The following is a 24769-nucleotide window of genomic DNA, read 5'->3' on the forward strand; positions in this document are numbered from 1 at the left end:
ATGAGCTGAACATAAATTTCACTTGCAAAACTGGAAGTGCAGCTCATGGTTCCATCACAAAGAAATGAACACATTCTTTAAAACAATAATAATAGTTTTAATGTGGGGTTCTGGCAGGCAGATACCAAAAACCAATTTAATACGCTTTAGGTAATTTGAGGGGCACAGAGCTTCACTCTGTAATGCTACCGTGATTTCCACCTGTAAAACCTGGCAGCAACTACAAAAACCACAACAATAAAGCAACCGAATCTCATCTACCAACATCTATGACAAGTTCAGCTGTTAAAAGGCATGTTTGTTTATAAATATGTAAAAATTAACATTAACTCTAAGAAATTCAGGAAAGACAGCGGAGGCAAAAGACAGGACAGCGGATACGAATCGTCTTTTTTCGTATGGAACTGTTAACACTGCCCTGCATTACTGCATTTTTCAAGCACGTAGGATCTCCCTCCTCTACAGAAATGACTCCATTTGGACGCCGACATCAAAATTCTCACTATCAGAGTGCACCTACAATTATGAACAACAGGAATGGCACAAGCCATTCAGTATCATAAATTCATTGTAACAGTCACAGAACCATGGAATCCTTAGAGTTGGAAGGGACTTCTAAAGGCCACCTGGTCCAACCGCCCTGTACCGAGCAGGGACACCACAGCTCCACCAGGTGCCTGGATCCTGACCCTGGGTGTTTCCAGGGCCGGGGCATCCATGCAAAATTGAGCTAAAATTAAACGAAAGCAGTCAAAACATTTAAGCAGCATTTTTAAGGAACCAATTTGCACTTTGTCAGAATCCTGAAGCAAAAATTGTCAGTTTCAATAAATGCTTCAATGAACAAAGTAGGCCGTGACATTAATCAGGCCGTTGAAAAACAAAGTCAAGTAGCTACAGATTGAAAGGCAGTCAATCTCTAAATAAGCATTAAGTGTTTTATGAGTAGGAAGCTAGCAGTACCGGGACTGTGAAGCTGTGTGCTGGGACAAATGCACGTGTAAACTATCTGGAGAACAGTGAGGAGTAATAATTTGATGTGGCAACTGCTTAGTTAAACCAAGATTAGAGAAGAAGTGAATTACCTGACCCTAAAACAAGCTATTTGAATCGGGAACGCAGCATCCAAAGGGGAAAAAAACACAACAGCAATCGTGAGCTTCTTACATATTCTCTTTGGTTGTTTAATATCAGGAAATACTTTTTTACAGAGTATCTGATGACTATTTCCTTTCAGTTTCATTCAGCCTCAATACCCTCCCTGCGGCCTCCTCAGTGAACCAGAGGACAGCCTCCACTTTCTTTGAAGCGTTTGTTATTCTCTACATTTTTATCACATGTCCTTTCCAAAGTCAGGTTTCTTTCATTTACAGGCATCTGTACCCAAAGCTCTGACTAGAACAGATTGTACATTGAACAGTGAGGGTATTTTCCTTGCGTTATCAACTCAGACCTACTAAAGCCATGTTCCAGGAGATATTGTTACTGAACTTACAGCAAGATTTAGCCAGGAGTGTAGTGAGGAAGCACAAAGTCCCACTCGCAGGGACGAGGAGCACTAGCAGTAAGATTTTACAAGGGATCCCTTCAGGGCTTCTACCAGAAAGGAGCTTTCTCCCCTCTCTCAGCCAGTTAAGCTGACAACGTTTATCAGGTGCATGAGACACAGAAGGGCTGAAAGCAGTTCGTACAGTCAGCCCCGTTCCAGCTGACCTTACCCAGCGGCCCCGTTTGGCTGTGGACAGCATCAGGACCAAAAGCACTCTGAGGAACGTCAGGCCAAAGGTCGGAGGAAGAAGCAAGCAGCACAAAGGCTATCGGTACGGCTTTAGAAAAGGTAACACAAAAATAATTAACCATCCATTTCTGGGCATGTAAAAGTTCTATACAAATGTTAAAAATTTTATTTGCAGGTACTAACCTCTGGAAAAGCTCGCTCTGTATTTACACCGCTGATTCTTTTAACAAGTTGAACTCAAAGCATATTTCAAACAATCATGATTGCATAACTTTTCTACTTTAAATTATTAACCCAATTAGTGCTTTATTCACATTTTAAAAACTTGTACAATTTATTACAAATATAAAACAGTGCAGTTTTTCCATACATTATCCCAACTCTGAGACAAACACTTAAAAGACATGGAAAAAGATTCTGGTTTCTATAAACATAACATTTGCATCACTCGTTCCCCCTTCTTCACCGGCCTCCCCTATCCCCGATTTAAAAAGATCAAACATACAACATACTGCAGGTTTATTTTTATTCAAAAAGTTACTGTCTCAAGACATAAATACAAATCAGAAAACAGTACAATTAGGACAATAGAATGTGGAGGACAACAGGTTAAGGTAAATATATAAAACATTTTTAGCTGGTTGAAAACAAAGCTGTAAGAACTGCTTTCACAAAGAAACACTCCTTCAAGAGTAAGAAAAATCAACTTAAGTTTAAAATCATATATACAGTCCTCTCAGCAGTTCTATTAAATGCAGTGGTGTGAAAAACAATATAGGCAGTACTTTTAGACATGAGTATTTATTTATGCAGAATGAGTTAGGCAGGCCTAGTTCCGAGTTTGTCGTTATCCCGTGATTTAGTAAAATAATTACATTTCATCGTGATCCTTTAGACACCCTATGGTTTTTGGCTACCACAGCCCGATGTTTGATTTCCAAGTCTAAAAACAGGAAGCCTTTTTGTGTTCGCCCGTTTGGGAGATCCTTGTATTGCAAGCGTATTAAGGCATGGAATGATTAAAATAATATACCTGGAGAACTGAGAGACAACTGACAAAAAATATACATATGTCATATAAGTTAATATTTCCTTTAAGATGATGTCTAGCTGCCTAAGCCTTGCAAAATGAGTCGATGTCAAAATGGCATAAATCCACTCTCTGTTTTAGACCAAATTTAATTTATTTGTGAATGGACACAAAATGAAGTTTAAAGCTTAGCTTTCAAAGAAGATTATGGGTTGTTTATGAATTTCTATTATCCAATCTAATTTACATACAGAGGAAATGTACTGTAACCTGTTAGAAGTATCTTTAACCTGAAGACTGCTTGCAAAGACAGATAGATAAAACAATATAAAATACAAATTTAAAAATCATTTTTAAAGCATGACTTCTCATGCTCTTCTATTTTTAAACATTGTTAAACTTTCAATATATTTCTGAAACCTCATAATTTTAAGTTGGAATTTAAAAGTAAGAAAAAACTAAACAAACTGCGCAATTATAAAATCAGCACCAATTTATATATATATATAATTTTATTTAAAATTTAGATCCCTATTCCCACACTCTAATAAGCTGTATAATTTTTGTTTAGAATTTTTCTGCAAACATACTACAATAAGCTTCTTTTATTTGGAGACAAAATACAGTGGCACTACTGGAAGGAATTTCACAACATTACATTTTTCTTAAAGGACAAGCAAACTTTCAGGGTTGGAAATGGGCAAGCATGACTGAGACCTGTTACCTTCTGGTCACTCGTAGTTTCTGGACCTTTCTGAGAAGGCTAGCATGAAGCTTTTGGAATAAAAGAGTGTTTTAGATCAAAAAGCGGTTATAATTCTGCTCCACATAATGCCTTCGTAATCCACACACACGTTCTGTCGCTGAAGTTTGCGTTCAATTTGAAATACTGACACTCTTCTGGCTCTACTGCCACAAGAAAACCAATCCGCCTATCGCTTCGCTTCGTGGTGTGAACGGCAATCCAGCAGAGCTCGTGCTTATTTACTACAGCCAGCAAATGTATGCAGAGAGGAGCTCAAATCTGTACCAAACACCTCTCAGACTGTTAGGTTAAAACTAAGAGGGAATACTCCTTGTGATCCGGAAATAAACTGATAGCACATAAATAAAATATTGATTTTTCCAACAAAAAGTGTAGCTTATCCTCAAATTGTTTACTTGTCCTTTACATTTCTTTTTTTTTTTTTTTTTTTTTTTTTCTTTTTTTGCAGGCAAACAAAACTGCCCCTTCAATGCACTTGATCTTGAAAGCATGTCATTCTCCTTAGAGAAAAATCTGTTCAGAATTTCACTGTATCTACCACAATTTTGTATTGAAAAAACTTCCTCTTCCACTTAGAAAATGACTTCACCACTGATTTATTTGCTGCTCTGGTATTAAAACATTGACACCCCAAGAACCTAAAAAAAAAGTTAGAAACGGTGTCAATTTGTAGTCTACTACACATTTAACAAAAGCAAAGCAATTAACATATGGTTTAAGATTAAGACACTTGAAGATACGCATAAGGCATTGTAAGTTTATTTTTCCTCCAAACCAAATTTACCACACTTCTGATTCATGTCATTATATGGAAAGGGCTCCTCATAGAAATTTTTTCCCCCACACTTGAAACAAACTAGATTCTGTGTTTTAATTACTTTAGATAATAATCACAAAGTCATCTTTAATTAGTTGCCTAATCTAGACTTGTTTCACAACAGCAATTCTATAGATCTTAACCTGAAATCAGGTTTGCAGTTCTTGGCAACTAAGCCTGAGACAAGATACTCCACGTGCTGGCTGCTGCCATGCCCGTGTTCCTAACCACAGGTCAGCTTGCAGCACCAAGCTGGGACACCAGCCTGACATTTTGTAATAAAAACAGTATTTCTGCCAGGAAAAGAGTGAAAAAGCAAAGCAAAAAACCCGTAAATAGCTAGAATTAAAAGTACTGTCCTTCAGAACGCTGCATGATTAAATGGAAAGCTTTCCAGAAACAAAGAATCAGATTCCACTTCCCACGTGGAAGCAAGCCACATTATTTTCTGTGCCAATGAAAGCACGTATCCTCACCGCTATGTCAAACGTTCAAAATACCCAGTGATCAACTAACAGCTCTACTTTAAGACAAATTATTCTTAGCACTAATAGAGCTTCCCCATCTAGGCAGTTAAATTCATTTAGGTGGAGCTTATGCTAAAGAGCAGCTCTCCTCTGTGATGCAGCTGTTCAGTGCAGTCCTGCTTCCAGGTCAACCACTCCTGCTATGTTCCACTGGGATGACTGCTAGATCATGTCCCCCTGACTGCACCGACTTATTTCAGTGTGCCACTTCTCCTTCCTTGCAGGAAACAGACTACAGCTTCTTCTGGCACAGACAAGCAGGACGCTGCTACAGCCTCAGAACCGACTACCACAGCTTGCAGAGCAATGAGGCTGTAGCTGGCTGCCATCATGTGGCGACGCTGCCCAACTGCAGCTAAGGAGTGCCTCGCAAGTCTTGGGCTTACATGGGACGATGGTAAAACGAATGAGAAATAAAGTAACAGGGAAGAAAACTAGCTAACAGGAAACAAATTAAACCCACTCTTAATTTTTGAAACTGAAAAGCTGAAAGGTTACTGAAATGGAGTGAGATACACCCGCAGAAGACCAAATTTTCAGTGTTGCCAGAATAAAAATGACTGGTATTTCACAGATCAATGAACTAAAATTAAGAGGAGGAAGGGAAGAGCTATTCTAAAACAAAAAGTCAGAAGACTGGTTAACTTTCTGGCTGTTACTTCAAGAACAGAACACACAACAGCTAGATGCACAACCTACTCTGATTCATCAGCGCTAGCACAAAATATATGGATTTGCATTTAAAACAGTTTTTAGGACTTCTTTTCTCTCATAACAAGAACAGATTCACGCTGCAACAATACTGCAAAAATATGTAACCGTCTTCCAAATTCCACCAAGCTGTCCAAGATTCCCAGGAAGCCTTGCTGTACTGTCCTCTGCTGGGTTGCTGCAGCTTGTTATTTCCAGTGTAATTTTGTACCAGCTACACAAGGTCAAAAATGGCTGCATACATTACAAGTGGTTCAAGACAGAAGGAATCCCTCATGCAGTTTTTTAAAAGAGAATAGAGACTGCAGATTTATCAAGTCGGAAAAAAGGGCAACTGCAAGCAGAAACTACAGACTTCGGATGTTTTGGACCTAAAACTTCATATGGAAAGAAAAAACACCTCTCATCTCCATAAACATAGATCTGTATTGTCTCTATTATTTATTTTCTTCATTATCTTACTTATGAGTAGAAGTTAATATGGCAATTTAAAAAATCCCAAACAATCCAACACTGACAACTGGCAATGCCATCAGAGTCACTCAACTAAGTTCATCGTAACAGGGAAGTTGCTTTAATATTGTGTATGCAGGTTTTTGTTGATTCTATTTTATTTTAAGCTCTGCTAACTTCTGCATTTTTTTCTCTGTGTCCGAATTTGACACAGCTACATGTAAAGTGTTAAGAACAAAAATCCTATGAACGTGTAAATACCTTAGAAGTTATAAAGCTGAATTACTGCAAAAAGTATTTCATCGGCTGTTCCAGTCTGCCAAAACGGGCTACTGAAGACAGTGTAAAGACTGCATTCTTCCCATTTAAAACTTGAAGAGAGTGCTGTAACCTTAAGACTGATTTAACATTATTTTCCTCTTACGTAAGTTAACCTACCGATTCATCCATGATCGAAGCGGGGTCAAAGAAATCTGGTTTTAGTTCCGTTCTTTCTCTCCTGTTCTTCGATGGTGGCTGTAGAAAGTAAGCAAATAAACACCTTATAGTGACTTCAGAACATACACGTGAAGTGCTTCCATTGTAATACATGAAGCTAAGTCTTAAGGGATAAGAAATTATGAGGCACAAATTTTCTTACGTTGTTATTACATGTTTGATCTCTGTGTGGCAGTTTGAAATAAAACGGAATATGCACACAGGCAGTGGCACAGCCATTTAAGAATGCAGAGATTAACATCAATTATTTTGTTTCACCAAAAGGAAAATTCGATTCCAGCCTCCTTACTTTAAAAGCAGAAACTCAGATCTACACCAAACTAAAAGGACAAGTAAGTTCCTTACTAGGTCTATGTCCATGGTGTCAAAATCCATGCCTTCATTGAGATCTTCAATTCGCCCTTCTGATGACATCATCACATCTTCCACAATTGGCTCTTCGTCGTCTTCCATTAGACTTGTGCCACGCCGACTGGAATTGAAAAGAGAAAGCATGTTGTTTAGCACCGAAGCTGCACGTGAACATTCAAAATGCTGATGTTCAGCAAAAAACTCCCAATAAATGACAAATCCTTCAGATAGATATTAAGTAATTCAATTAAAGCCTAACTACTATTAAAGGAAGTATTCAACCAGATAGAAGATTCTAAGAGTAAATTTTGCAAGACTACTCCAAATGGGTACTGAGAGGCAGGAGAAATCAACAAGCAGATCAAAACTAGATCTAGTTCCGAGACTTCCATGAAACTATTCATGCTCAACAGAGAAACGATCTAGTTCTCTTCTTCCATGCCTTCTGACAAGGCAAGAAGGAATATCTGTCTAAGTTGGGAAGTTCTACAGAAGACCTGCATGACAATCCATCTAGTTCTACAGGACAACTCTCAGCTTTTATGTCAATTCTAGGTCAAATGTAAGTACAGCATGGGCAGAAATATAACACTGAAAGATCAGAACATGTCCCTCTTAAGACATCTAAGAGTAATGCCGTGTTTAACACCCTTCCCAAACTACCACAGTCACATTCCACTCTCACTCACATAGCATGTTGCAAGTTGGTTCTCAGCTTGACGTAGTTCATCGCTGCCCTCTCCTGTTGTTGTCGTGCGGCTTCTTCCTGTTGCCTTTGAGCCAACATCCACGTTACTTGCGTGCTTAAAAAGACCATTATTCTATTTTAAACAAAAACTGTTTTGTGTATGAACACTAACACAATGCAGACCTACGTGGTTACGTACTTGTAATCCAGTGGAGCTTGGTGGTGTTCAGGCTGCATAGGATAGACACCCATATAGTTCTCTTCGGGTCGCAATCTCTTGGGCTCCCTCATTATTGTGGAAGTAAGCTGAGGTGTCTGCATCATGACTGGTGTGTGCATTGTCTGCTCCCTGTTCATCCACATACTGTCACTACTGCTGCTTTCTTCAGCTAGAAGGAAACACTGGGTATTAAACCTTTTTAAACTTGTCTGAAACGGAATGTGTAAATCTACCAAATGTACTTCCTGCTTACTGACAAACAATTTTAACTTTTGTTCACAAATTCTCACGTGACCCCCAAAGCCCTGGCTAGTACCCTAGAATACTTTTATTTTCTGTAACTTAATACAATGCAGTGCCTCTATTTCTTTTTGTGTCTCAATGTTAATGCTATTCAAACTCCTCAGATGAACAGGTTTTCAACCAAAATGCGCACAAACTTATTCTGTCTTTAAAAAAAAAAAAACAAACAACATTGAAGTATGCCAATTCACTCAAGCTAACAAATAGAGATCAACAAATACAGTTTCTGAGTAACTGCTGTAGTAAATTTTAAAATGAGAAAAGTTCTACCTTCAGGTACTTTCCGCTTCCCTGTTGCTGGCTTTGTTTTCTTATTTCTTACTGTAGATCCTCGACTGCTAATTCCACTAATTACTGACATAGTATCATCATCCCCACCAGCTAATAAAGAGTTTCTGTAGGACATGAGAGGAAGCCACACATCTTCTCTTCGTAGGGACATCTGAAAGGTCATAAACTTCTCCAAGTAAACATACCTTGAAGTGGAAAACATTAATTAGAAAGATGCCAAATACCTGCAACATGACATTACTTTGTCAAGATCAGTAACTACTGAAATCATCACTGAGACTTCTCACCTATTTAACAAAACAGCCTTGTAATGAGAAACTCAGACCATGATTTCTGTTCATCCACCATAAAGTGAGAAAACAAAAGTAAAACACAATTTATCCTTTATGATTATATGTGACTGCCTCACTGTGAAGTAGTATTTATCATCCTGAAGTTCTATTTTAAGTTACTGCACCACACACATGCATATTCAGAGGCACACCTTTTACAGTTATCATTACAAATACCAATGACACCAAGAAAATACTTACACTGTTCTTTTGTCTTGTCTGAGAAGTTTGGAGGAAAACTCACTCAGAATATCAAGAAATGCCAAATTCAGAGGTGGGTGGCTCTCACCTTGTGGATTAGGCTCCTTAAAGGCAAATTCTATGCCATCCCTAAGAAAACATTAAAAACAAAAAAACGTTAAGGCAAAAACTGTAGAAGAAGCTCTAAGAACTGTGGTGCTATCAACACTGGACACTTTTTCCCTATTTCAAGAAAGCAACCATTCAGTCAGCACCTAAGTTGGAACTAGGTGACATAAAGTTAACATCTGTAGTGCTGATGCGGTTTGTATTAAACTAACAGCATTAGCCTAAAGAAATACTTCAACCACGATGGGCAAGAAGCGTTTATGAATGAGGAAGTAATACAAAGCCCACAATTACTTGTGTAACATAGCAATAGCTTCTCTTGTTTTCAATTGATCCAGTCCAAATGTTAAAGCAAAACGTCGAGCAAGCTCCTTTATGCCGCTGAATGCCGGTGATGATCTGTCAAAATTATAACCATTTTCTTGAATCATTTCATTGAAAAGCTGTTTGAAATGAAAAAGGAGATTTTAGTTTATTTTTAAAAAAGATTATGACAAGTTCTGCACAAGCTTCATAAAGTTAAATTTCAGTAAAATGTGATTTTACAGCCTGACACCCAACAGAGAAACGTGCAGGCTTAGGAAAGCTCAGATAAGGCCCCTCTTGCCTGAGACCAGCTTGGACAAGGTGCTCATCTCAAGGACTGCGTCAAGCCAAATACATCAGACAACAGATTCCAGCCCTTCCCTAAGCGGGACATCTATGATTCCCTGATCTGCACCCTGACAGCGATGAAACAAATGGGCTAAATTCTAACATGGCATTTTTATGACAATTTGTCAAACTACTGCTCCTACTGAACTCATTTTTTGTATATTTTTCATAAATGAGAATAATGAAGGAAATAAAACCAGACTGAGTTGACTCTGGATCACAAGAGCATAGCTCTTTTATGCTGCTGCAGCTCACTCCAACTCAGTTATTCCCTTTATTCCCATCACTTTCAGTATTCCTTCTCTGCTCAGTTTCTATTTTAATGCTAGCTCACATGTTTAAGGTGGTTTGGCTTTAGTGGCTTTTCTTTAGTTGGTGGGCAGGTTGTGTGTTTTTACATTTGGAAGGTACCAAATATTGTTAAATATTTGGGAACTTTCATGTTACCATTCCTACTGTCCATTAGAGTAATATGACTGCCTTCCTATTTTGCATGTAATTATATTTATTTCATCTACTCTGTCTATCTTTCCTTTAAAATATATGGGGCAGAAAAGATTAACAATGGTGGAATTCTCCTGCTATCACAAGTAGTTGCAAACTCTGGTGAAAAGTACAGCAAAAGGTCCTGTAGAAGGTCCTGTCCTGTACAAGGACAACACAGACTTCAGTTGCCTATTTTGTGTTGCAGTTTCCACCAGCTAAAGTCATGCTGCTCTACAAAAAATAAAGGTATCATCCTTCTCCTGTACTGGCAATAATATCCATACGGATAGATCAGTCTAGGGGCTTCATTAAGGATTTTTTAGGGGTAATTCTCAACTAGATTAATGCAACCGCATGAACTCTAGTGCTTAAATAAAGGGGTGGGGAAGGAGGACAAATTGGGATAGCTTTGTCCTTTCAACAATAGCAAAGATTTACATTGGATTAAAGCGGCTTGCAGTGATGTGCTTTACTGATCTGATCTCCTCAATACTGTAAATAATAAGATTCCTGGAGATGGCTCATGCAAGCAGAGGAATCCAACTCCTGACTGAATGTCTCAAAAAAGCTCATTCACTGAAAAGAGCAGTAAAACATGATTTCGTTTCAAATCCCTACCGCATCAGAAATACTGAATGACTAAGGTTGGTTTTAAAGAGTGTGGAGAAGTGCAGCACAACACAATATCGAAGTGTTTTGCTTGTTAATCTGTTCACAAATAGGTTAACCAGAAATTTCACAACACATTTCTGAATTTGTGGCTTAAATTGTTGTTTTAGAATAACAAGGTATCACACAGTTGCAATGTTTGGTGTGTGCCAACAAGTCTTCCACAGACTTCTCAGCAGGACAACGTTTAGGAAAGCTTTCACCAGTTTTTCAAATAGTTGCACAAAACATTTCAGTCTGAATCTATTTCTCCCTGCCTTTCCTAAGACTTTTTTCATTACTACCTCTCCTGAGCTATTAAGCAACATCACATGATATACTGTATGGAATTTCATGCATAAAATACTGTAAATCATTCTTACCTGCTGCAAGCTAAGAATAAGTGTTTTAGCACACTGGATTTTGTCTATCTGTCTTGTTTTACTCATTGTTTCTTTAATAATATCACCGTAGTCATTGTAATACTAGGAAAAAAAAAATCACACAGAATATGTTAGCTTTTGATTTTAGTTGAAAACATTACACTTGAAAGAAGAATTCAGACACTGAAAAGGAAAAAATTACTAACATGTTCACACTTGTAGTGACATTATGGTTTAATATCACTAGTATTACTTTAGAGGTAGAACGACCTATTTATCTTCAAGGCCATGACACAATTGTTAATGACACATGTTCACCACCTTCAGGGTATGAGATTAGAATCTAATCTTTTCAGTAACTGCTATGACTCTGATGGGGAGGGTTTTTTTTTAATTATTTTCTTTGCTTAATGTAAGCACTTATGGAAAACTTCATAGCAATTTTTCCAATGAAGTCGCCTGTTCATTTTCTGAAGTATCTGAAGTCCAAAGAAAACCCAATTAGTTATTTAGTGACTCTAAACATATGTAGGGCACTCAGGCAAAAGCAGGCTGCCCAGATCTTAATTTTTTTAATGTAATCACTAAGGAGCAAAGTTTTAACACGTTCACAAAATGAGAACTCATTGTGTAGCTGTGAATCTCAGGAGCTAAGAAAGGATTTTATATTTAACAAAGACAGAAACAGATATAAAGAGCACATTCTTTCCTGGGGTGGGGGGGGAGGGGGCAGGGGGCAGGGAAGAAAACTTGCAAATCAATTTTCTTTTCTCCTCCAAAAAATGCAAGCTTAAATTATTTAATGAAGCCAGACAAAGTTTATCTCTGTGAGAAGATTCTTAAAAATCTTGCTAAACTTCTAGCTGAAGTAAAAACAGACCATCAAACAGACATACTAAAGAAAATACATTAACTAGAAACAAAATAATTATCAGGCTTCCTTCTTCCCTCCCCACTGCCTACATAGGAACTGCAAAACAATCAGCCATTTTTCCCCTCTCAAGGAAGAATAACTTTAGCAGGCCTACAAACTGCTTTGGAGTTTTTATAGACTTCATCCTTTTAACCAGTTATCTCACAAGGAACAAACTAAAAAACAATTTTAAAAAATTCAGTTTCTGTACTTTAATACTTCTAAGAAGTATCACCACTAAGATTCAGATTTACCTTCATATATTGCTTGAAAATGTCTGCAGCAGTATTCATTTCCACCACAGTATATACAATGAGTTTACAGAAAGCTGCAAGTAGATTTCTTCTTTTGTGCAATGCTTCAATTTTACTAGCTTCATCATCCTGCTGTCCATCTGGAAAGAGTTTGAAAGATGAAAACTGTTGGGTTTAAATACTTCTAATTTAAGCGTAATACAGAACAATGTGGGCCAGTGGTCAGCATTTAGAAAAACCAACATCTCAGTTCTGACAGCCACGTGCTTTAGTGCCTATTGACAAGTCTCTCCTCTTGAGACACGTAACATTGGTGCCTATGACACAAAATTTTTACCGTTATCACCTTACGCATCCCCAAAACATAAAATGCTTTAACAGGCTGCTGACATTTAGCAGTCAAACCTGTCTCCACGCTCATGCACAATTACCACAGCCAGAAGAAAAAAAAAAAAAAAGAGCATTGGCAAAAAAAAGAGTATTAATTAATTAATTAGAAAGCAATTCGCATGAAGGAAACGTGAAGTTTTGTACCAACCTGCACTATTATTATCATCATCCTGATCAATGAAGACATGATCTAAAATAAAACTGAGTAGCTCAGATTGCAGTGAAGAATCAGGAGTGTAAACAAGTGGTTCCAGCATGTCACGTCCTCCTGTCATAATCTGATGGCTGAAGATCATCAAAACATCACACAGAATTGTGAAAGCCTACCAAAAGAAACCTTAGTAAATACTTGTTTGGAAAGTGGAGTTTAGTTTCAATTTATTTAAACAGAGAATAAAGCATTTCCACTGATCCCAGTGGTGCACACAGGCCTCTTAAGTCCTAATCAACTGAACAGGCTAATTGGAACTTAAAACATGAGGAGCTCCTTACATGAGGCAGCTGTATGGAGATCAGGTATCTAAATAAAGATGCTGCATGGATGAAGACAGCTAAATATCAAAGTATTTTAAGAATGAAATGTGAGGAGCACGAAAACTTTCTGCTAGAAGAATGCTACATGAGGTCACTTGAGAGCTTTGGGGCATCAACCACAGAATAGTCCAGTTTTTGCTTTTTAAAATTGAATAGATAACTATATATTAATCACATTGGTAAAACATCTAGCACAACTCAGGTCACTCAACCCTTTCAGATCCCTAGGTTCATCTTGCTTCCAAAAAAGGAACCGACCTCTTTCATTTTGGTGGCAAACTTCCATCTGACCCAGGATGTGAACGTCTGTACTGCATCCCCACGAAGTCTGAACACACCCACACCTAGACTGACACTGTTCAGGACAATACACTGCTTCATGATGTACCTATCCATCTAATCTCCTCCACTTTAATGAACAGGTCTGTTCTCAAACTCCACAAAGAAAATACCATCACTTTCCCAGTCATGGAAGTAAATGCATTCCTCTTGAAGCCCCCTTTCACAGGAGTAGAAGGGGAAAACACCTACACGAGGTACACAACTGAGGCAGTTCTAACGTCCAGGGCATTCACCTTAGTTACACAGCCTTTTAAGGAGACCTACTGAGAGATTCAGTAATTTTTGTTACTCACACTTTCACACTCTGCACCTCGTGATTTTGATACTAGATAATTCAGACCTTAACACACCTGTTCAGCTCCAGAAAGAAAACATTCTTGTTACAGCAAGCGTTGCAAAGCTGCACTGGTGTGACAAAGCAGACCAGATTTTCAACTTCAAGCTCAACCAGGCTTTTTTTTTTTACCGTTTGTGGCAAAAAGAGCTCCTGCCTATTTTCTATTTGTTAAATCACAACTATATACAGAAGAAAGCTTAGTTCCTCCTCATTTTGAGATGGCTCAAGTTCTAGCGTTCAAATTTTGTTCATGGCATTCACTTAGAAATAATCCTGCTATAAGAAATCCATGTGCTTCAGTGGAACCTAAAACTCCTATGAACATTCTGGCCAGAAAACTATTTGAACACAGAACAAAAAACACCCAGTCCCTGCAGCTGAACCCATTCCTTGACTCAATTACCCTCCAAATTCAAGGCAACTACTTTCTCAATATCTCAATTCCATTCAAAATACAAGAAAAACAAAAACCAATCCCCCATCTTCATGTCTGTGTTTTTCTTCAAAAAGCATGGACCCTTCTCTCCTACCTGCTAACAGGCACTACTCATGTGGAATAAACACCTACACACTTTGAAGTCTGTAGATTCCTCAGACATAATGTTAGCTAAAAACTCTTTCCAATGAAAAACAACTGTATGGGGGACTGACTTGATAAAATGAAAAGGCAATTCACTGGAACTCAACCAAAATCTGCAACGTTACTCAATGGCTCAATTCTTTAGATCTCAAGTTCCAATCTCTTCTTTTGTGAGCGCTACATAACTACTGAGGCTTCTGAATGCTCGACAGAATGGTCCCCAATTCTCTCTTAACTAATACTGCTAACAAATGACCACTGCCTAAGTGGACCAGCAGAAGACCAAGAAAAACAAATGCTGCCTCTCAACAGTGCAATCCCTCAGGTTACATGCATGCATGCATCCACAAACACGTGCATGTTAACTACTCATCCTTTTTCTCCTGATCCAGACAGACAAAATCCTGTGGCTACAAAGAACTGAGGAACACACTATGCAGTCATAAGAGAAGTTGCCCAGGTATGTCCCCATATGTTTAGAGTGAGAGGAGGAACGCTGTTTTTTTCATGGGTCTTGAGTACTTGAGCACATACACACCATAACTGAAATGTGGGAATATTAGCATTCAAAGACAGAAGAAAAAGATAACTTCTATCTTTTATATGGCTGTTCCTATCCCTTCCAACTCTGAGTCTAGGAATCCACAAGCTGCTCCAGTACAGATGCGTGTCATGACAACCGAGACTTGAGATGGAATTCTCCCACCTGAATCACAAACTGGAGAGTTGATGCAGTGCATCTGCCTATCATTGTTTAAATAAAAGTAAAAGCAGTAATTAAATTTAAAAAAAAAAACAACAAACATACTCTATCAAATAAAGTTTCTGCTAGCTGAAGCAACTAGAAAGAATTGAGTTTGAAAAGGTCATCTTGCTCATATTTTCACATGGCTTGAAGTATCATATTAGAAAATCTTAATGTTCTCACTCACCTGTTCCTTAACAGCAGTGTTTACATTGGTCAGGTAGTGTTGACAAATTTGACAGAACACTCTCATCTGCTTCTTCAGACGTAGAAGATCCTCCTTTAAAGAACAGGATTTAATGCACCAATTTTGCTTTTTCAACTTCATATTCACATGCAGTGCATGCACACCCATAGAGCAATCCACCACAGACCTCTTATGTTGTCAATGAAAATTCGCTGCATTACTTAAACTCAGAAACAAAAGTAGTAAGTAGCAATTTCATCAATTCTGTCATCCTCCATGTACTAAAGGCATGGGATGAAATTCACAAAGATCTTTATTTAAAAAGAAAAAAGTAACAGCAACAAAAACTTCAGAGCAGGGTGCATTTTCTTTTTAAATGAGCTGAATATTCACCCCAAAGGATGGCTGTTAGGTAGCTGTGACTACAACAGACACATCTATAAGGTATGACTATTTGTTAATTTCTCTGCCTGGGGATAAAGCGCAGTGCCAGATGAGGGCTGGGGCTTTCCTCCCTTCTGTAGGAAAATAAGCACTAATTTTTAAAAGCAGCTGTACTACTTCTGGAGAAACAGATTTTGAGCAAGTATCAAACTGACACAAATACCAAATATCTTCATGCACTGGCAGCTTACTTGGAGTCCTTCCTTCAGTTACTCATACACACAGACTCCAGCTCACACAGAGCTGGGGAAGTTACATTACGAAGCAGCATTGGGGCAGACAAAAAAGGAATACCCCTGAGAAATGTAAAAACCTGTCATGCAACCTAAAACATAACAGGTCTCACCCGTCAAGAAAACAGGTAACGCGTTGGTACAACGTGTCACTTCATCTCAGCAGCAGAAAGAAAAGCAGCAGCTGCTTACTGCTACAAGCTAACTTGCTTATTAAGACAGACTCTTTTACTATGTTTTCAGAACACTTTCACCACATATAACCTTTTCTCTCAACGTTTACCATTCACTGCTTAACAATGTTACAAGGGCTACCAACAGGAGAATATTCTTTCCTTCATACAAAAATATTCTTTGAAATTTTAATAAAAATAAAATTGCCTACGTAGCTTTTATTTTAAGCAGCCCATATTATGAAAGTAATCCCCACACTTAGTCACCCTGTTCACAAAGAGCATGCAGTTAGCAGTCTGCCTTTGTTAGAACTGAATCTTCAGGCACAGTGTGTTTAGGCACTTCTGGGTCTGCACTTCAACTTCTTTGCAGTTGTGTTCCATTGACACTGAACTTTTGTTTGTACCTGGTATGTCTGGCAGTTAAATACAACAAAAAAGGCTTCACTTCTGAACTACAGTTACAAAAGCTTTTATTTACCAGACTTTATTATTCAGAAGCAGAAAATAGTATTAATGAAGTCTACTTTTTCAAGTAAGTTCTTTTCATTCCTGCTGAACAGTATTACAAATTTCATTTTACTGCAAAACAGCCAAGTGAAACTTCCTTTCCAACAGGACTCCCCAGAATTTAGTTCAGTTTCTGTCTCTGGGTTTGTGGTAAAATCTTAATCCTTATTACAAAAAACTCAGACTGCTGCTTCTCTTAAAGAATAAGCTAATAAAGCCTCCAAGTCCTTCACTCACGTAAGGAGTTCTCAACAGCACAGCTATGCACTTTGTATCTGACATTCCCTGTTTTGTACACGTTAACATTGGGATGTTGACCAATCTTTTATTTAGCTGACTCAAATTACTGAGTCAGTAAGGCCACAGTTACTGGACTGATGAAATCCTAATGTGACTGAAAATATAACGAAAAGATCCACATCTCACAGAAATGTTGTATTACTAAAAAATAGAAAATGTCAGCACAAGTTACACAGCGTGCTGCTCCACTCCTGCCCTCTACTCAGTGCTCACATTACCACATTCTAAAATCAAGAAAAGCAAAAACACATACATCATCAGCATTAAAAAAAAAACAAAGGTATTGTAACAAGGAATTATTCATTTAAAAATACAATTTACTGATTGTAAATTATTGATGAGTAGTTCCTTTTCTCACTAGCAAACTACAACAGATGTCCACAACATGTTTTTCTTAAATTAACTGTAACAATAGCAAAATATTTAGAAAAAAAATCACTGCAAAAACACATCTCAAGGATTTTCTTATTCCAGCTCTGAAAAAAGGTGCATTATCAGTAACTCCAATAACAGAAAGTGCAGAAATTTCAGGTGTAAGAGCACAACATTCACCCTTCCTATGGGGTGTGCAAAGCTATCATAAAAAGAAGAATGCACCATCTTTTATTAAAATCATCCATATGTGCACCTATAGAACAATTTAAAAGATCATCAAAATGTTTTGGAACTCATCAAGTCTGTTAGAAAACAGTTGGCTTTCCAAAAACCATTTTCCTTTCGTCAGGCACTTCACAAAGCAAACCAGCTCACCACTCTGCAAGCTGTGCTATCGTGTGGACACAAGAAACCACAATCCTCCACAATTTTATGAAGTGAAATTGGAAATAGGGCATTGGCCCGAGCTCTGTCCTGCAAGATTACTACAAACAGAATTTGAAAAGACCCTCTCACTGTTTCAGGAATAAATTTCAAGTGTAGCTTAATTTTTTAATGTAGCTTAGTTTTTTTAATGTCTTCATATGACACGTTTAAAGGACTGTTGAAAAGCAACAAAGCATGACTGCAGCAAACTGAGCAGTCAGAGCAGTGTGACAGCGTGTGAACTCTTGTTATCTCACAGGTTTTGTTGCTCACAGATTTCTCATCAATATTTCAGTTTGCAAACAAATTCAAACTACTCCAAGTAGTAAGGCTACTGTGCTAGTGGTGGTTTCCTACTCCTCCTTAGCACTGCTACCATCCTAGACTAACAGGCATTCTGTTTCTTTACTAAAATTTCTTAAAATTCTATCAACTTAAACACAGAATGCATCAATAATAAGAACACAGTAATGTAAAGAAATGGTATGACTTAAACATCAAGCATTCCATTGCTGGAATAATGAATTCTGAAGAACTGTTTCTGAATTAAACACCCCTGATTTTTAATGCATTCCATCACAGTTCCCAACAGATGACATGTAGGTAAGTACAAATGCATGTTTACAAATACATCTGGAAAAGGGCCTACCTTTGTGGAACTGCTTTCAGTAATTTTTGCTAGCTGCCAAAGGATTACATAATGAGTGCACTGCAGTGCATGAATAACAATCTGAAATCCAAAAGAAAACAACGTGTTAGATGAAAAAGGTCAGTTGAAAAAAAAAAATCAGCAACAAAAGCTATTTACTTCTGTTCCTAAAGAGCAGATTTTAGTTACAAACCTGTTCTGGCATGTCTCCATTTTCAATGCCAGTTTTCAGTAACTTGTAGTTGCAGCCAAACAAATCCCATCTTGACAGGTCATGGGCACTGGAAGCATTCGAAAGGAAGCAGAAATGTAAAACAAACATCACTTCTGTAATTTAGTTTTATATTAATAATTGCTAAGAGCTTAAGTTCTTACAATATCCATTTTTCATATGTACATAGATACACACATGCACACACACACCACCCAGCCCAAAACAAAACAGATTTCAGATTTTTATTTCTTAATATATTCAAGAGATGCGATGTGTTCTACATGACACTCCAGCTTTTATGCAACACAGGTTGCATAAAACTTAGAGCTATCAAATTTTATAACAAAAGCTACAACAACCAAAGTTATGTAACATGGACCCTGACAGGTATTTGCAGAGTTCTACCTACTTGTGGAAAGCAGTGATTCTCTTCAATGTTGACAAGACCTGATAAGCATCATCTTCGTCAGGTTCTTCCCCCTATTTCAAAAACATATCATAAGAAACCCTAAACAAAATACACCAAGCAAACAAGGGAACTTCAAAGAGGAAAATTAAAAAACAAAAAAAATAATAATAAAAGAGGGATGGGGGGAAGACAGTAAAAAGAACTGCATCTAAATTATTTATCAATTCCGTGCATTTGTTTTCAGAAGATTTGAAGAGTTTGAGAGAGAAGGTAATGCATGGCATGCCCCAAACTGCAGGAAGAGCAATCAGCCTTCACGTTTAGAAATCAGTCAGCAGCATAAGGACAAATATGCTGGGCTGGGGGGCAGGGTGTGGAGGGGTACAAGAGAGAAGGAGAAAAGAAACTCAGGCTACTTGAACATAAGGCATAATGTAGGTGCTTCCATTTTCTCCGAAGAATCCAGCAGAGGCCACTGTCAGACAATAGATACTGGACTAGTTGGGCCACGGGTCAGTACCTCAATCTTACTTTAATCACAAAGTCTTAGAAAGTCTTTAGGAGGGAGGGATATGGGAGGTGCTTTGTTCTAATCTCCCCAGAAGTTCTGACAAGCCTGCACTTGAAGAGAAAAAAGCAGCCGAAAGAAAAAGTTCATGAAGGCACCTATTGAAGTACATAGGATAAACTACCTGCAGCCATGGAATGCCTTCATCAGCATGCTAGAGATTACACAAGTCCCCTGCGTGTTACTGTTCTGCAGCCACACATTATCAAAGCACTGCGGGTTTCACCAGTCCCACCAGAGTACTTGCCATCTTCCTGTCTGACATTCCATTTCCCTGCCTTACCCCCTGCTCTTCCTATTCCTCACAAATGGGACGTAACTGCATTACAGGAGCGCTCCCTCCTGAGGCCACAGCACCCTGTGATTGTGGGGTGGAGTCCCAGTTCTGGCCAATGAGCAGGAGGGACAGGAGCAGAGCTCAGCAAAAGTATGTCTGCATCTGAGAGGTGTGGCCAGAAGTTAGCAAAGAAGCTTCCCATGCTCCTTATCACAGATAAAGAGGAGGAGAAACAAGTTTTAGTTGAGAGTCAGAGACCCACAAGGTCACATTAAATAACGTATCAGAAAATCATCTCTTCTAATTAGCACAGTGTAGGAACAAAATAATATTCTTGTGCTAATAAATGCATCTGCTTGTAATTCAAGGATGGCAGGGGAAGTGTTTTCCAGAGATTTTGAGCTTTTATTGACAGCAGTGTGCAATCAGAGGCAAGAGTGGTGGCACCAATACATCTGAAGAGAATCCCAGCACAACAACAAAGCTACCTATCTCAAAACCACGAGCTTCAAAGCCTCAGAGTGAAAATATCACACAATTTCACACTTTATCTGAAATATATCTCCAATTCCCAAAAGATACTTGTCCAAAAGCAGATTCAAGAATCACTGTCTTGATATAAAGGAACAGCAGTTCATATCCTCAACTCGCTGACTTGAACAGGAAGGCAAACCACCATACTGGATGTATTTACAAGAGCAGGAAAAGTTGATGTTTTACATTAAAATACCTCTTGTAGGAAGTCTTCAAGAAGTCGATTAAACTTGTCTGCCAGCTCATCTATTAACTGACTTCTTGCAATATCAACCCTGTTAAAGATTGTGAACTCTTCATTACAGAGAGCATGGTACGTTTTTGAACAGGCTTCCAGAACGTCGATGTCTGTGTGCTTCTCCACAATGTCCCGGATTTGTCGCAGTAAGGCATCCAAATGCTACAAGAACAACAAGGAAAAGATACCTAAATATACACACACATGGGCATTGTGACAACAACACGTAATGCGTATGGAAAACTTACAAGTTCATGCTGCTTCTATTTATTTCCCTCCTCTCAGAACTATGATACAGATTAAAACCGTTCACCAGAAACCTGATGAAACTCTGAGGTAAATTCACAAGTTGAAATGAAGTAGAAGCCTGTCAGAGCCTGAAGATTTCATGTCTTTTTAGGAAATAATTAAAAATTTGCTGTTGTCAGTATGCGTTCATCTTCATTTCACTTTAATTTGCAATGACAACTAAACAACACAGAAGCACTTATCTCCCACCCACACCAAAATTTATACTTGGTCTTTGAAGCTGTACAAATTAAGATTCAGTTGCATAACACCCAGGCAATAAGCACTGAAACCAACTTCACTTGTTCTCATATACCTCTCCTCACCCTGAGTTGCTTATTATTGCTCTATCACCTTTAGGCTACGCTGTCAACTAAATATTTTATTCCTTTTTTGACCCCAGTGACTTCCAGCTACTTGCTTCTCAACAGTGCAGCAACACAGTGCATTTGAGAAGCAGAAAACAGAGACGAGAGCAGCTTAAGTTCAGGTCCCATCCTCAATGAGGGTTCCAGTAAAGCAAGTCACACTCAATAAAAAAAGCTGCACCTACAATAGACTGAATTTCAAGCGAGAAAGCCAAAATTCTCTCCTTTGATTGTGGCTGTTTCACCCCTTTTGTGTGAAGTGATCTTAAACATTACCTTACCTTTTCTAGTCGCCCTGTTGTATAAATTTCCAAATCGAAGTACTGTGGCAACTGCAGCAAGTTGGTGACTTTTTCAGCATCTACAGAATACTGTAAGATTGACGAGGAAAAAGGAAGTTTTAATGGAAAAAATTCGGGACGTAATACCACACAATTAACCACAGACCAATAGAATATTAGTAAAAACTAATAAGCAAAATGAAGAGTTGTGTAAGCCATACAGTTAATTACAGAAGCTGCTCCTGTTTATCATTTTAACAGCTGCCCATCAGCTAGAGATGGAATTAAACTTACCTTTGCTAACAACTGTGGAAGAGCCACTGCAAAAAGTTCTGTAATTTTCGTTCTGTCATCCAACTGGGTTTTCTTTTCCTTCGCTGTCAGCACCTACAATATTGGTATTGTTAGAAAATGACAACAACAGCTCTGGAGCAAATTCTCACTGCCATTAATGAAATGACAATCAGATACATTAACCTCACATGATCAGAGAAAAGCCAGTTGGTTGTACTGTGTTCCCTTCAAAGAGGTTGTGAAACATATCCCCTCTCTCTTATTTTGCTCTGTTTTATTTTGTTGCTTTTCCAAATACTGAATTTGGTCTCTTTCCAAACAATGCTTCCTTTAAAATCAATTCTGTATCTTTAACAATGAAAACAAATACAGCAGTCCAAACAACATTAAACACGTGCTACAGGCATGAAAAAAATGAAAGAACCATGGCTGTCAGACACTGGAGGCTGCAGTGACAAACTCAATTTCTGAATTTGGTCCCCTCAGTAGCAACAGGCTAAAACCTTTTCCTTCTTCCCACACAGTCCTCCTCACACAGCCACTTGCACACATCTAGATAAGTAGGATTTTGGCTCCTACCCTTTTTCCCGTTCCTCTTCCCACAGGAGGATGACATTCAGCTGCTTGTCGAATTGTACACAGCATTATTTCAATCAGTGCACTCTCCTGTCTATCTGTTAAAGCTGAAATTTCAAGGAATAGATGTTAAAAATAAATAAGGCCTTTAGGTCAATAGCTCAATTCCAGCTGGGGGCAGGGGAATAGAGAACATAACTACATTACAGAACAGCATAGGCAAATATTTGAAATTGAGAGATATCAAGTGAATATCAAGTTTCATAACCATTTTAATTGCTCTTCATTATTCAGAGGTCCATTAATAGTACATACAAATTAGAGAACTGTCTCAGGTGGGCTTTATTGTTATGGCTGTTTTTACTGTCATTAAAGAAATGACAGTGCTCTCCCATATGGTGGCTTTAATATTCAATAAAAGAACTAGCTTCACAAGCAACCTGCTTACTCAAATGCTGCAAGTACAGCCTGAACCTGTGGAACAACAGGAGTACTGGACAACACATGTCTATTCCCTCATTTTTCTACTTCTCCTCAAATTTCATAATTAGTGATTTATTACAGTCATTCAAGAACAGAGACTGTACGGTGACCCAGATGTAAACATCTCATTTCCTTATAAATCACAGCTATCAGAAACCACACAGCAACATACAGAAAGTTCTACTAAAATCTCTTACGCTCTTCTCCGTTGAGAGGTTCCTCCAGCAGAAGACTATTCATACATTCCCAGTCTTTCAAGAGATCTGTTGCACAGTCCCACATGCTGTCCACTAGGTAAGCAGCATGTTCATGCAACTAGAATGAGAACAAAAAAATATTTTTCTTTACCAGCAATAAAGTTCACTACACAAGTTGCTATAATAGAAGGATTTTTGCCTTGCTAGCTTTTGACTCTACCAAAACCAAACCAAAACCAAACAAAACCAGAAAACTTTGTGACTTCTCTGGTTTAACAGAAGCCTGTTTTCCTGATTAATGTGAGAGATGAATCCAGATCAGTTATTACAAAGAATCAAGTGCTGCAGGATCTGTAAGAATCTGGTAGGACTTTTTGTGTTTGCTTGTTGTTGTTTAGCCAGCTGACAGGTTTTGCTTGCTTGTCTGGCTGGATTTTCTTTTCCTGTTTGACCTTTACTGAGTTCTATCCTCATCAGTATACTGCAAAACCATCAGTCTGTAGATCGTGAAACAAGGTAACAAGACTGGACCCTACAGAGTGATCCTGAGAAATAGCAAACATCCTAAATTCTTTCACTGAACAAAGTCCTCAGCACCTCTTTAGAATCAGGTGCTCAGCGATCATTTTGTGTTTCTGAACGTTTTTTTCCTCCTCATAAAAACTCCAAATCACAGACTCTTTTTAGATGAGATAATATAATCTTTTATAATGGAGAATGGTGGGGAAGAGCATTTTGTCAAAGGAGAGCTCACAGACTATCTCATAACTAAACATTTAGCAAATCCTTCAAGTAAGCACAACCCAAAGAGTCTTATGTCCTCCAGAATGCCCAAGCAATAGAGGAAAATTAGGACAGATTAACAGCTAAGAACCAACAGGGGCAGATGGAGGGATTGAAAAAGTAAAATAAAAAACAAACAAAACAAAACAAAAACAAACACCCACACAATTCAACTTACTTCACTTTCCAAAAAGAAGAACACTAATGTCTTCACGAGATTAGCATTTGGACTTTGTCTTCCCCTCCTTTTAAGTATTCCATCATCTTCAGGATCTCTGCGGCTGAAAAGCCTGAAAAAAAGAATAAATTCAAGATAAATTTCTTTGTCACTCCCTTTGCCACGGTCAAGTCACATCTAGATATTGTTTTTACAAATGGGCATATCTTCTCTTACTGTGAAGCTCTATGTTTTATTTTGAAAGCCAGTGATTTGGTATAAATGTCATTTGAACAACTTTATATTTGCTGAGCTGGTATTTCACTGACAGCTTCCAGGGGAACATGTAATTACAAAGTACCTTACAAACATCAGTGATAATTGCAGATGCTTGAGGTCTCATGTTCCCTTTTAGCAAAATATATTTACTGAACCTGTTACTGAAAGTAGCCAAGAAACACTATGTGAAGGCCTGAAAAGTCTTTAAGTCTAGATGAAAGGTCTT

General features: G+C 38.1%; 1 protein-coding gene across 2 annotated transcripts in view; it reads right to left on the reverse strand.

Moving 5' to 3' along the window:
* Positions 1 to 1998: 1998 nt before the first annotated feature.
* The window catches only part of STAG2 (stromal antigen 2), a 70145-nt gene continuing 47374 nt past the window's right edge, over positions 1999 to 24769 (reverse strand). Inside the window, exons 14-34 of one of the 2 annotated variants that reach the window (XM_042876318.1) lie at positions 24286 to 24397; positions 23325 to 23442; positions 22648 to 22751; positions 22069 to 22161; positions 21775 to 21864; positions 20796 to 20999; positions 19221 to 19291; positions 18791 to 18878; positions 18598 to 18678; positions 15488 to 15580; positions 12911 to 13085; positions 12373 to 12512; positions 11206 to 11307; positions 9329 to 9477; positions 8927 to 9055; positions 8373 to 8578; positions 7779 to 7968; positions 7581 to 7664; positions 6886 to 7012; positions 6481 to 6558; positions 1999 to 4172 (exon numbers count right to left, since the gene is read on the reverse strand). In XM_042876318.1, coding sequence (XP_042732252.1) covers positions 4149 to 4172; positions 6481 to 6558; positions 6886 to 7012; positions 7581 to 7664; positions 7779 to 7968; positions 8373 to 8578; positions 8927 to 9055; positions 9329 to 9477; positions 11206 to 11307; positions 12373 to 12512; positions 12911 to 13085; positions 15488 to 15580; positions 18598 to 18678; positions 18791 to 18878; positions 19221 to 19291; positions 20796 to 20999; positions 21775 to 21864; positions 22069 to 22161; positions 22648 to 22751; positions 23325 to 23442; positions 24286 to 24397 — 2458 coding nt within the window. In that variant the 3' untranslated portion in view covers positions 1999 to 4148. Of the gene's footprint in view, positions 4173 to 6480; positions 6559 to 6885; positions 7013 to 7580; positions 7695 to 7778; positions 7969 to 8372; positions 8579 to 8926; positions 9056 to 9328; positions 9478 to 11205; positions 11308 to 12372; positions 12513 to 12910; positions 13086 to 15487; positions 15581 to 18597; positions 18679 to 18790; positions 18879 to 19220; positions 19292 to 20795; positions 21000 to 21774; positions 21865 to 22068; positions 22162 to 22647; positions 22752 to 23324; positions 23443 to 24285; positions 24398 to 24769 lie in introns of both variants that reach the window. The other variant, XM_042876317.1, reaches the window with a different exon arrangement.

The sequence above is a fragment of the Lagopus leucura genome, unplaced genomic scaffold (genome assembly GCF_019238085.1).
Source record: "Lagopus leucura isolate 7727_CA_CO unplaced genomic scaffold, USGS_WTPT01 Super-Scaffold_100016, whole genome shotgun sequence".
NCBI lineage: Eukaryota > Metazoa > Chordata > Aves > Galliformes > Phasianidae > Lagopus > Lagopus leucura.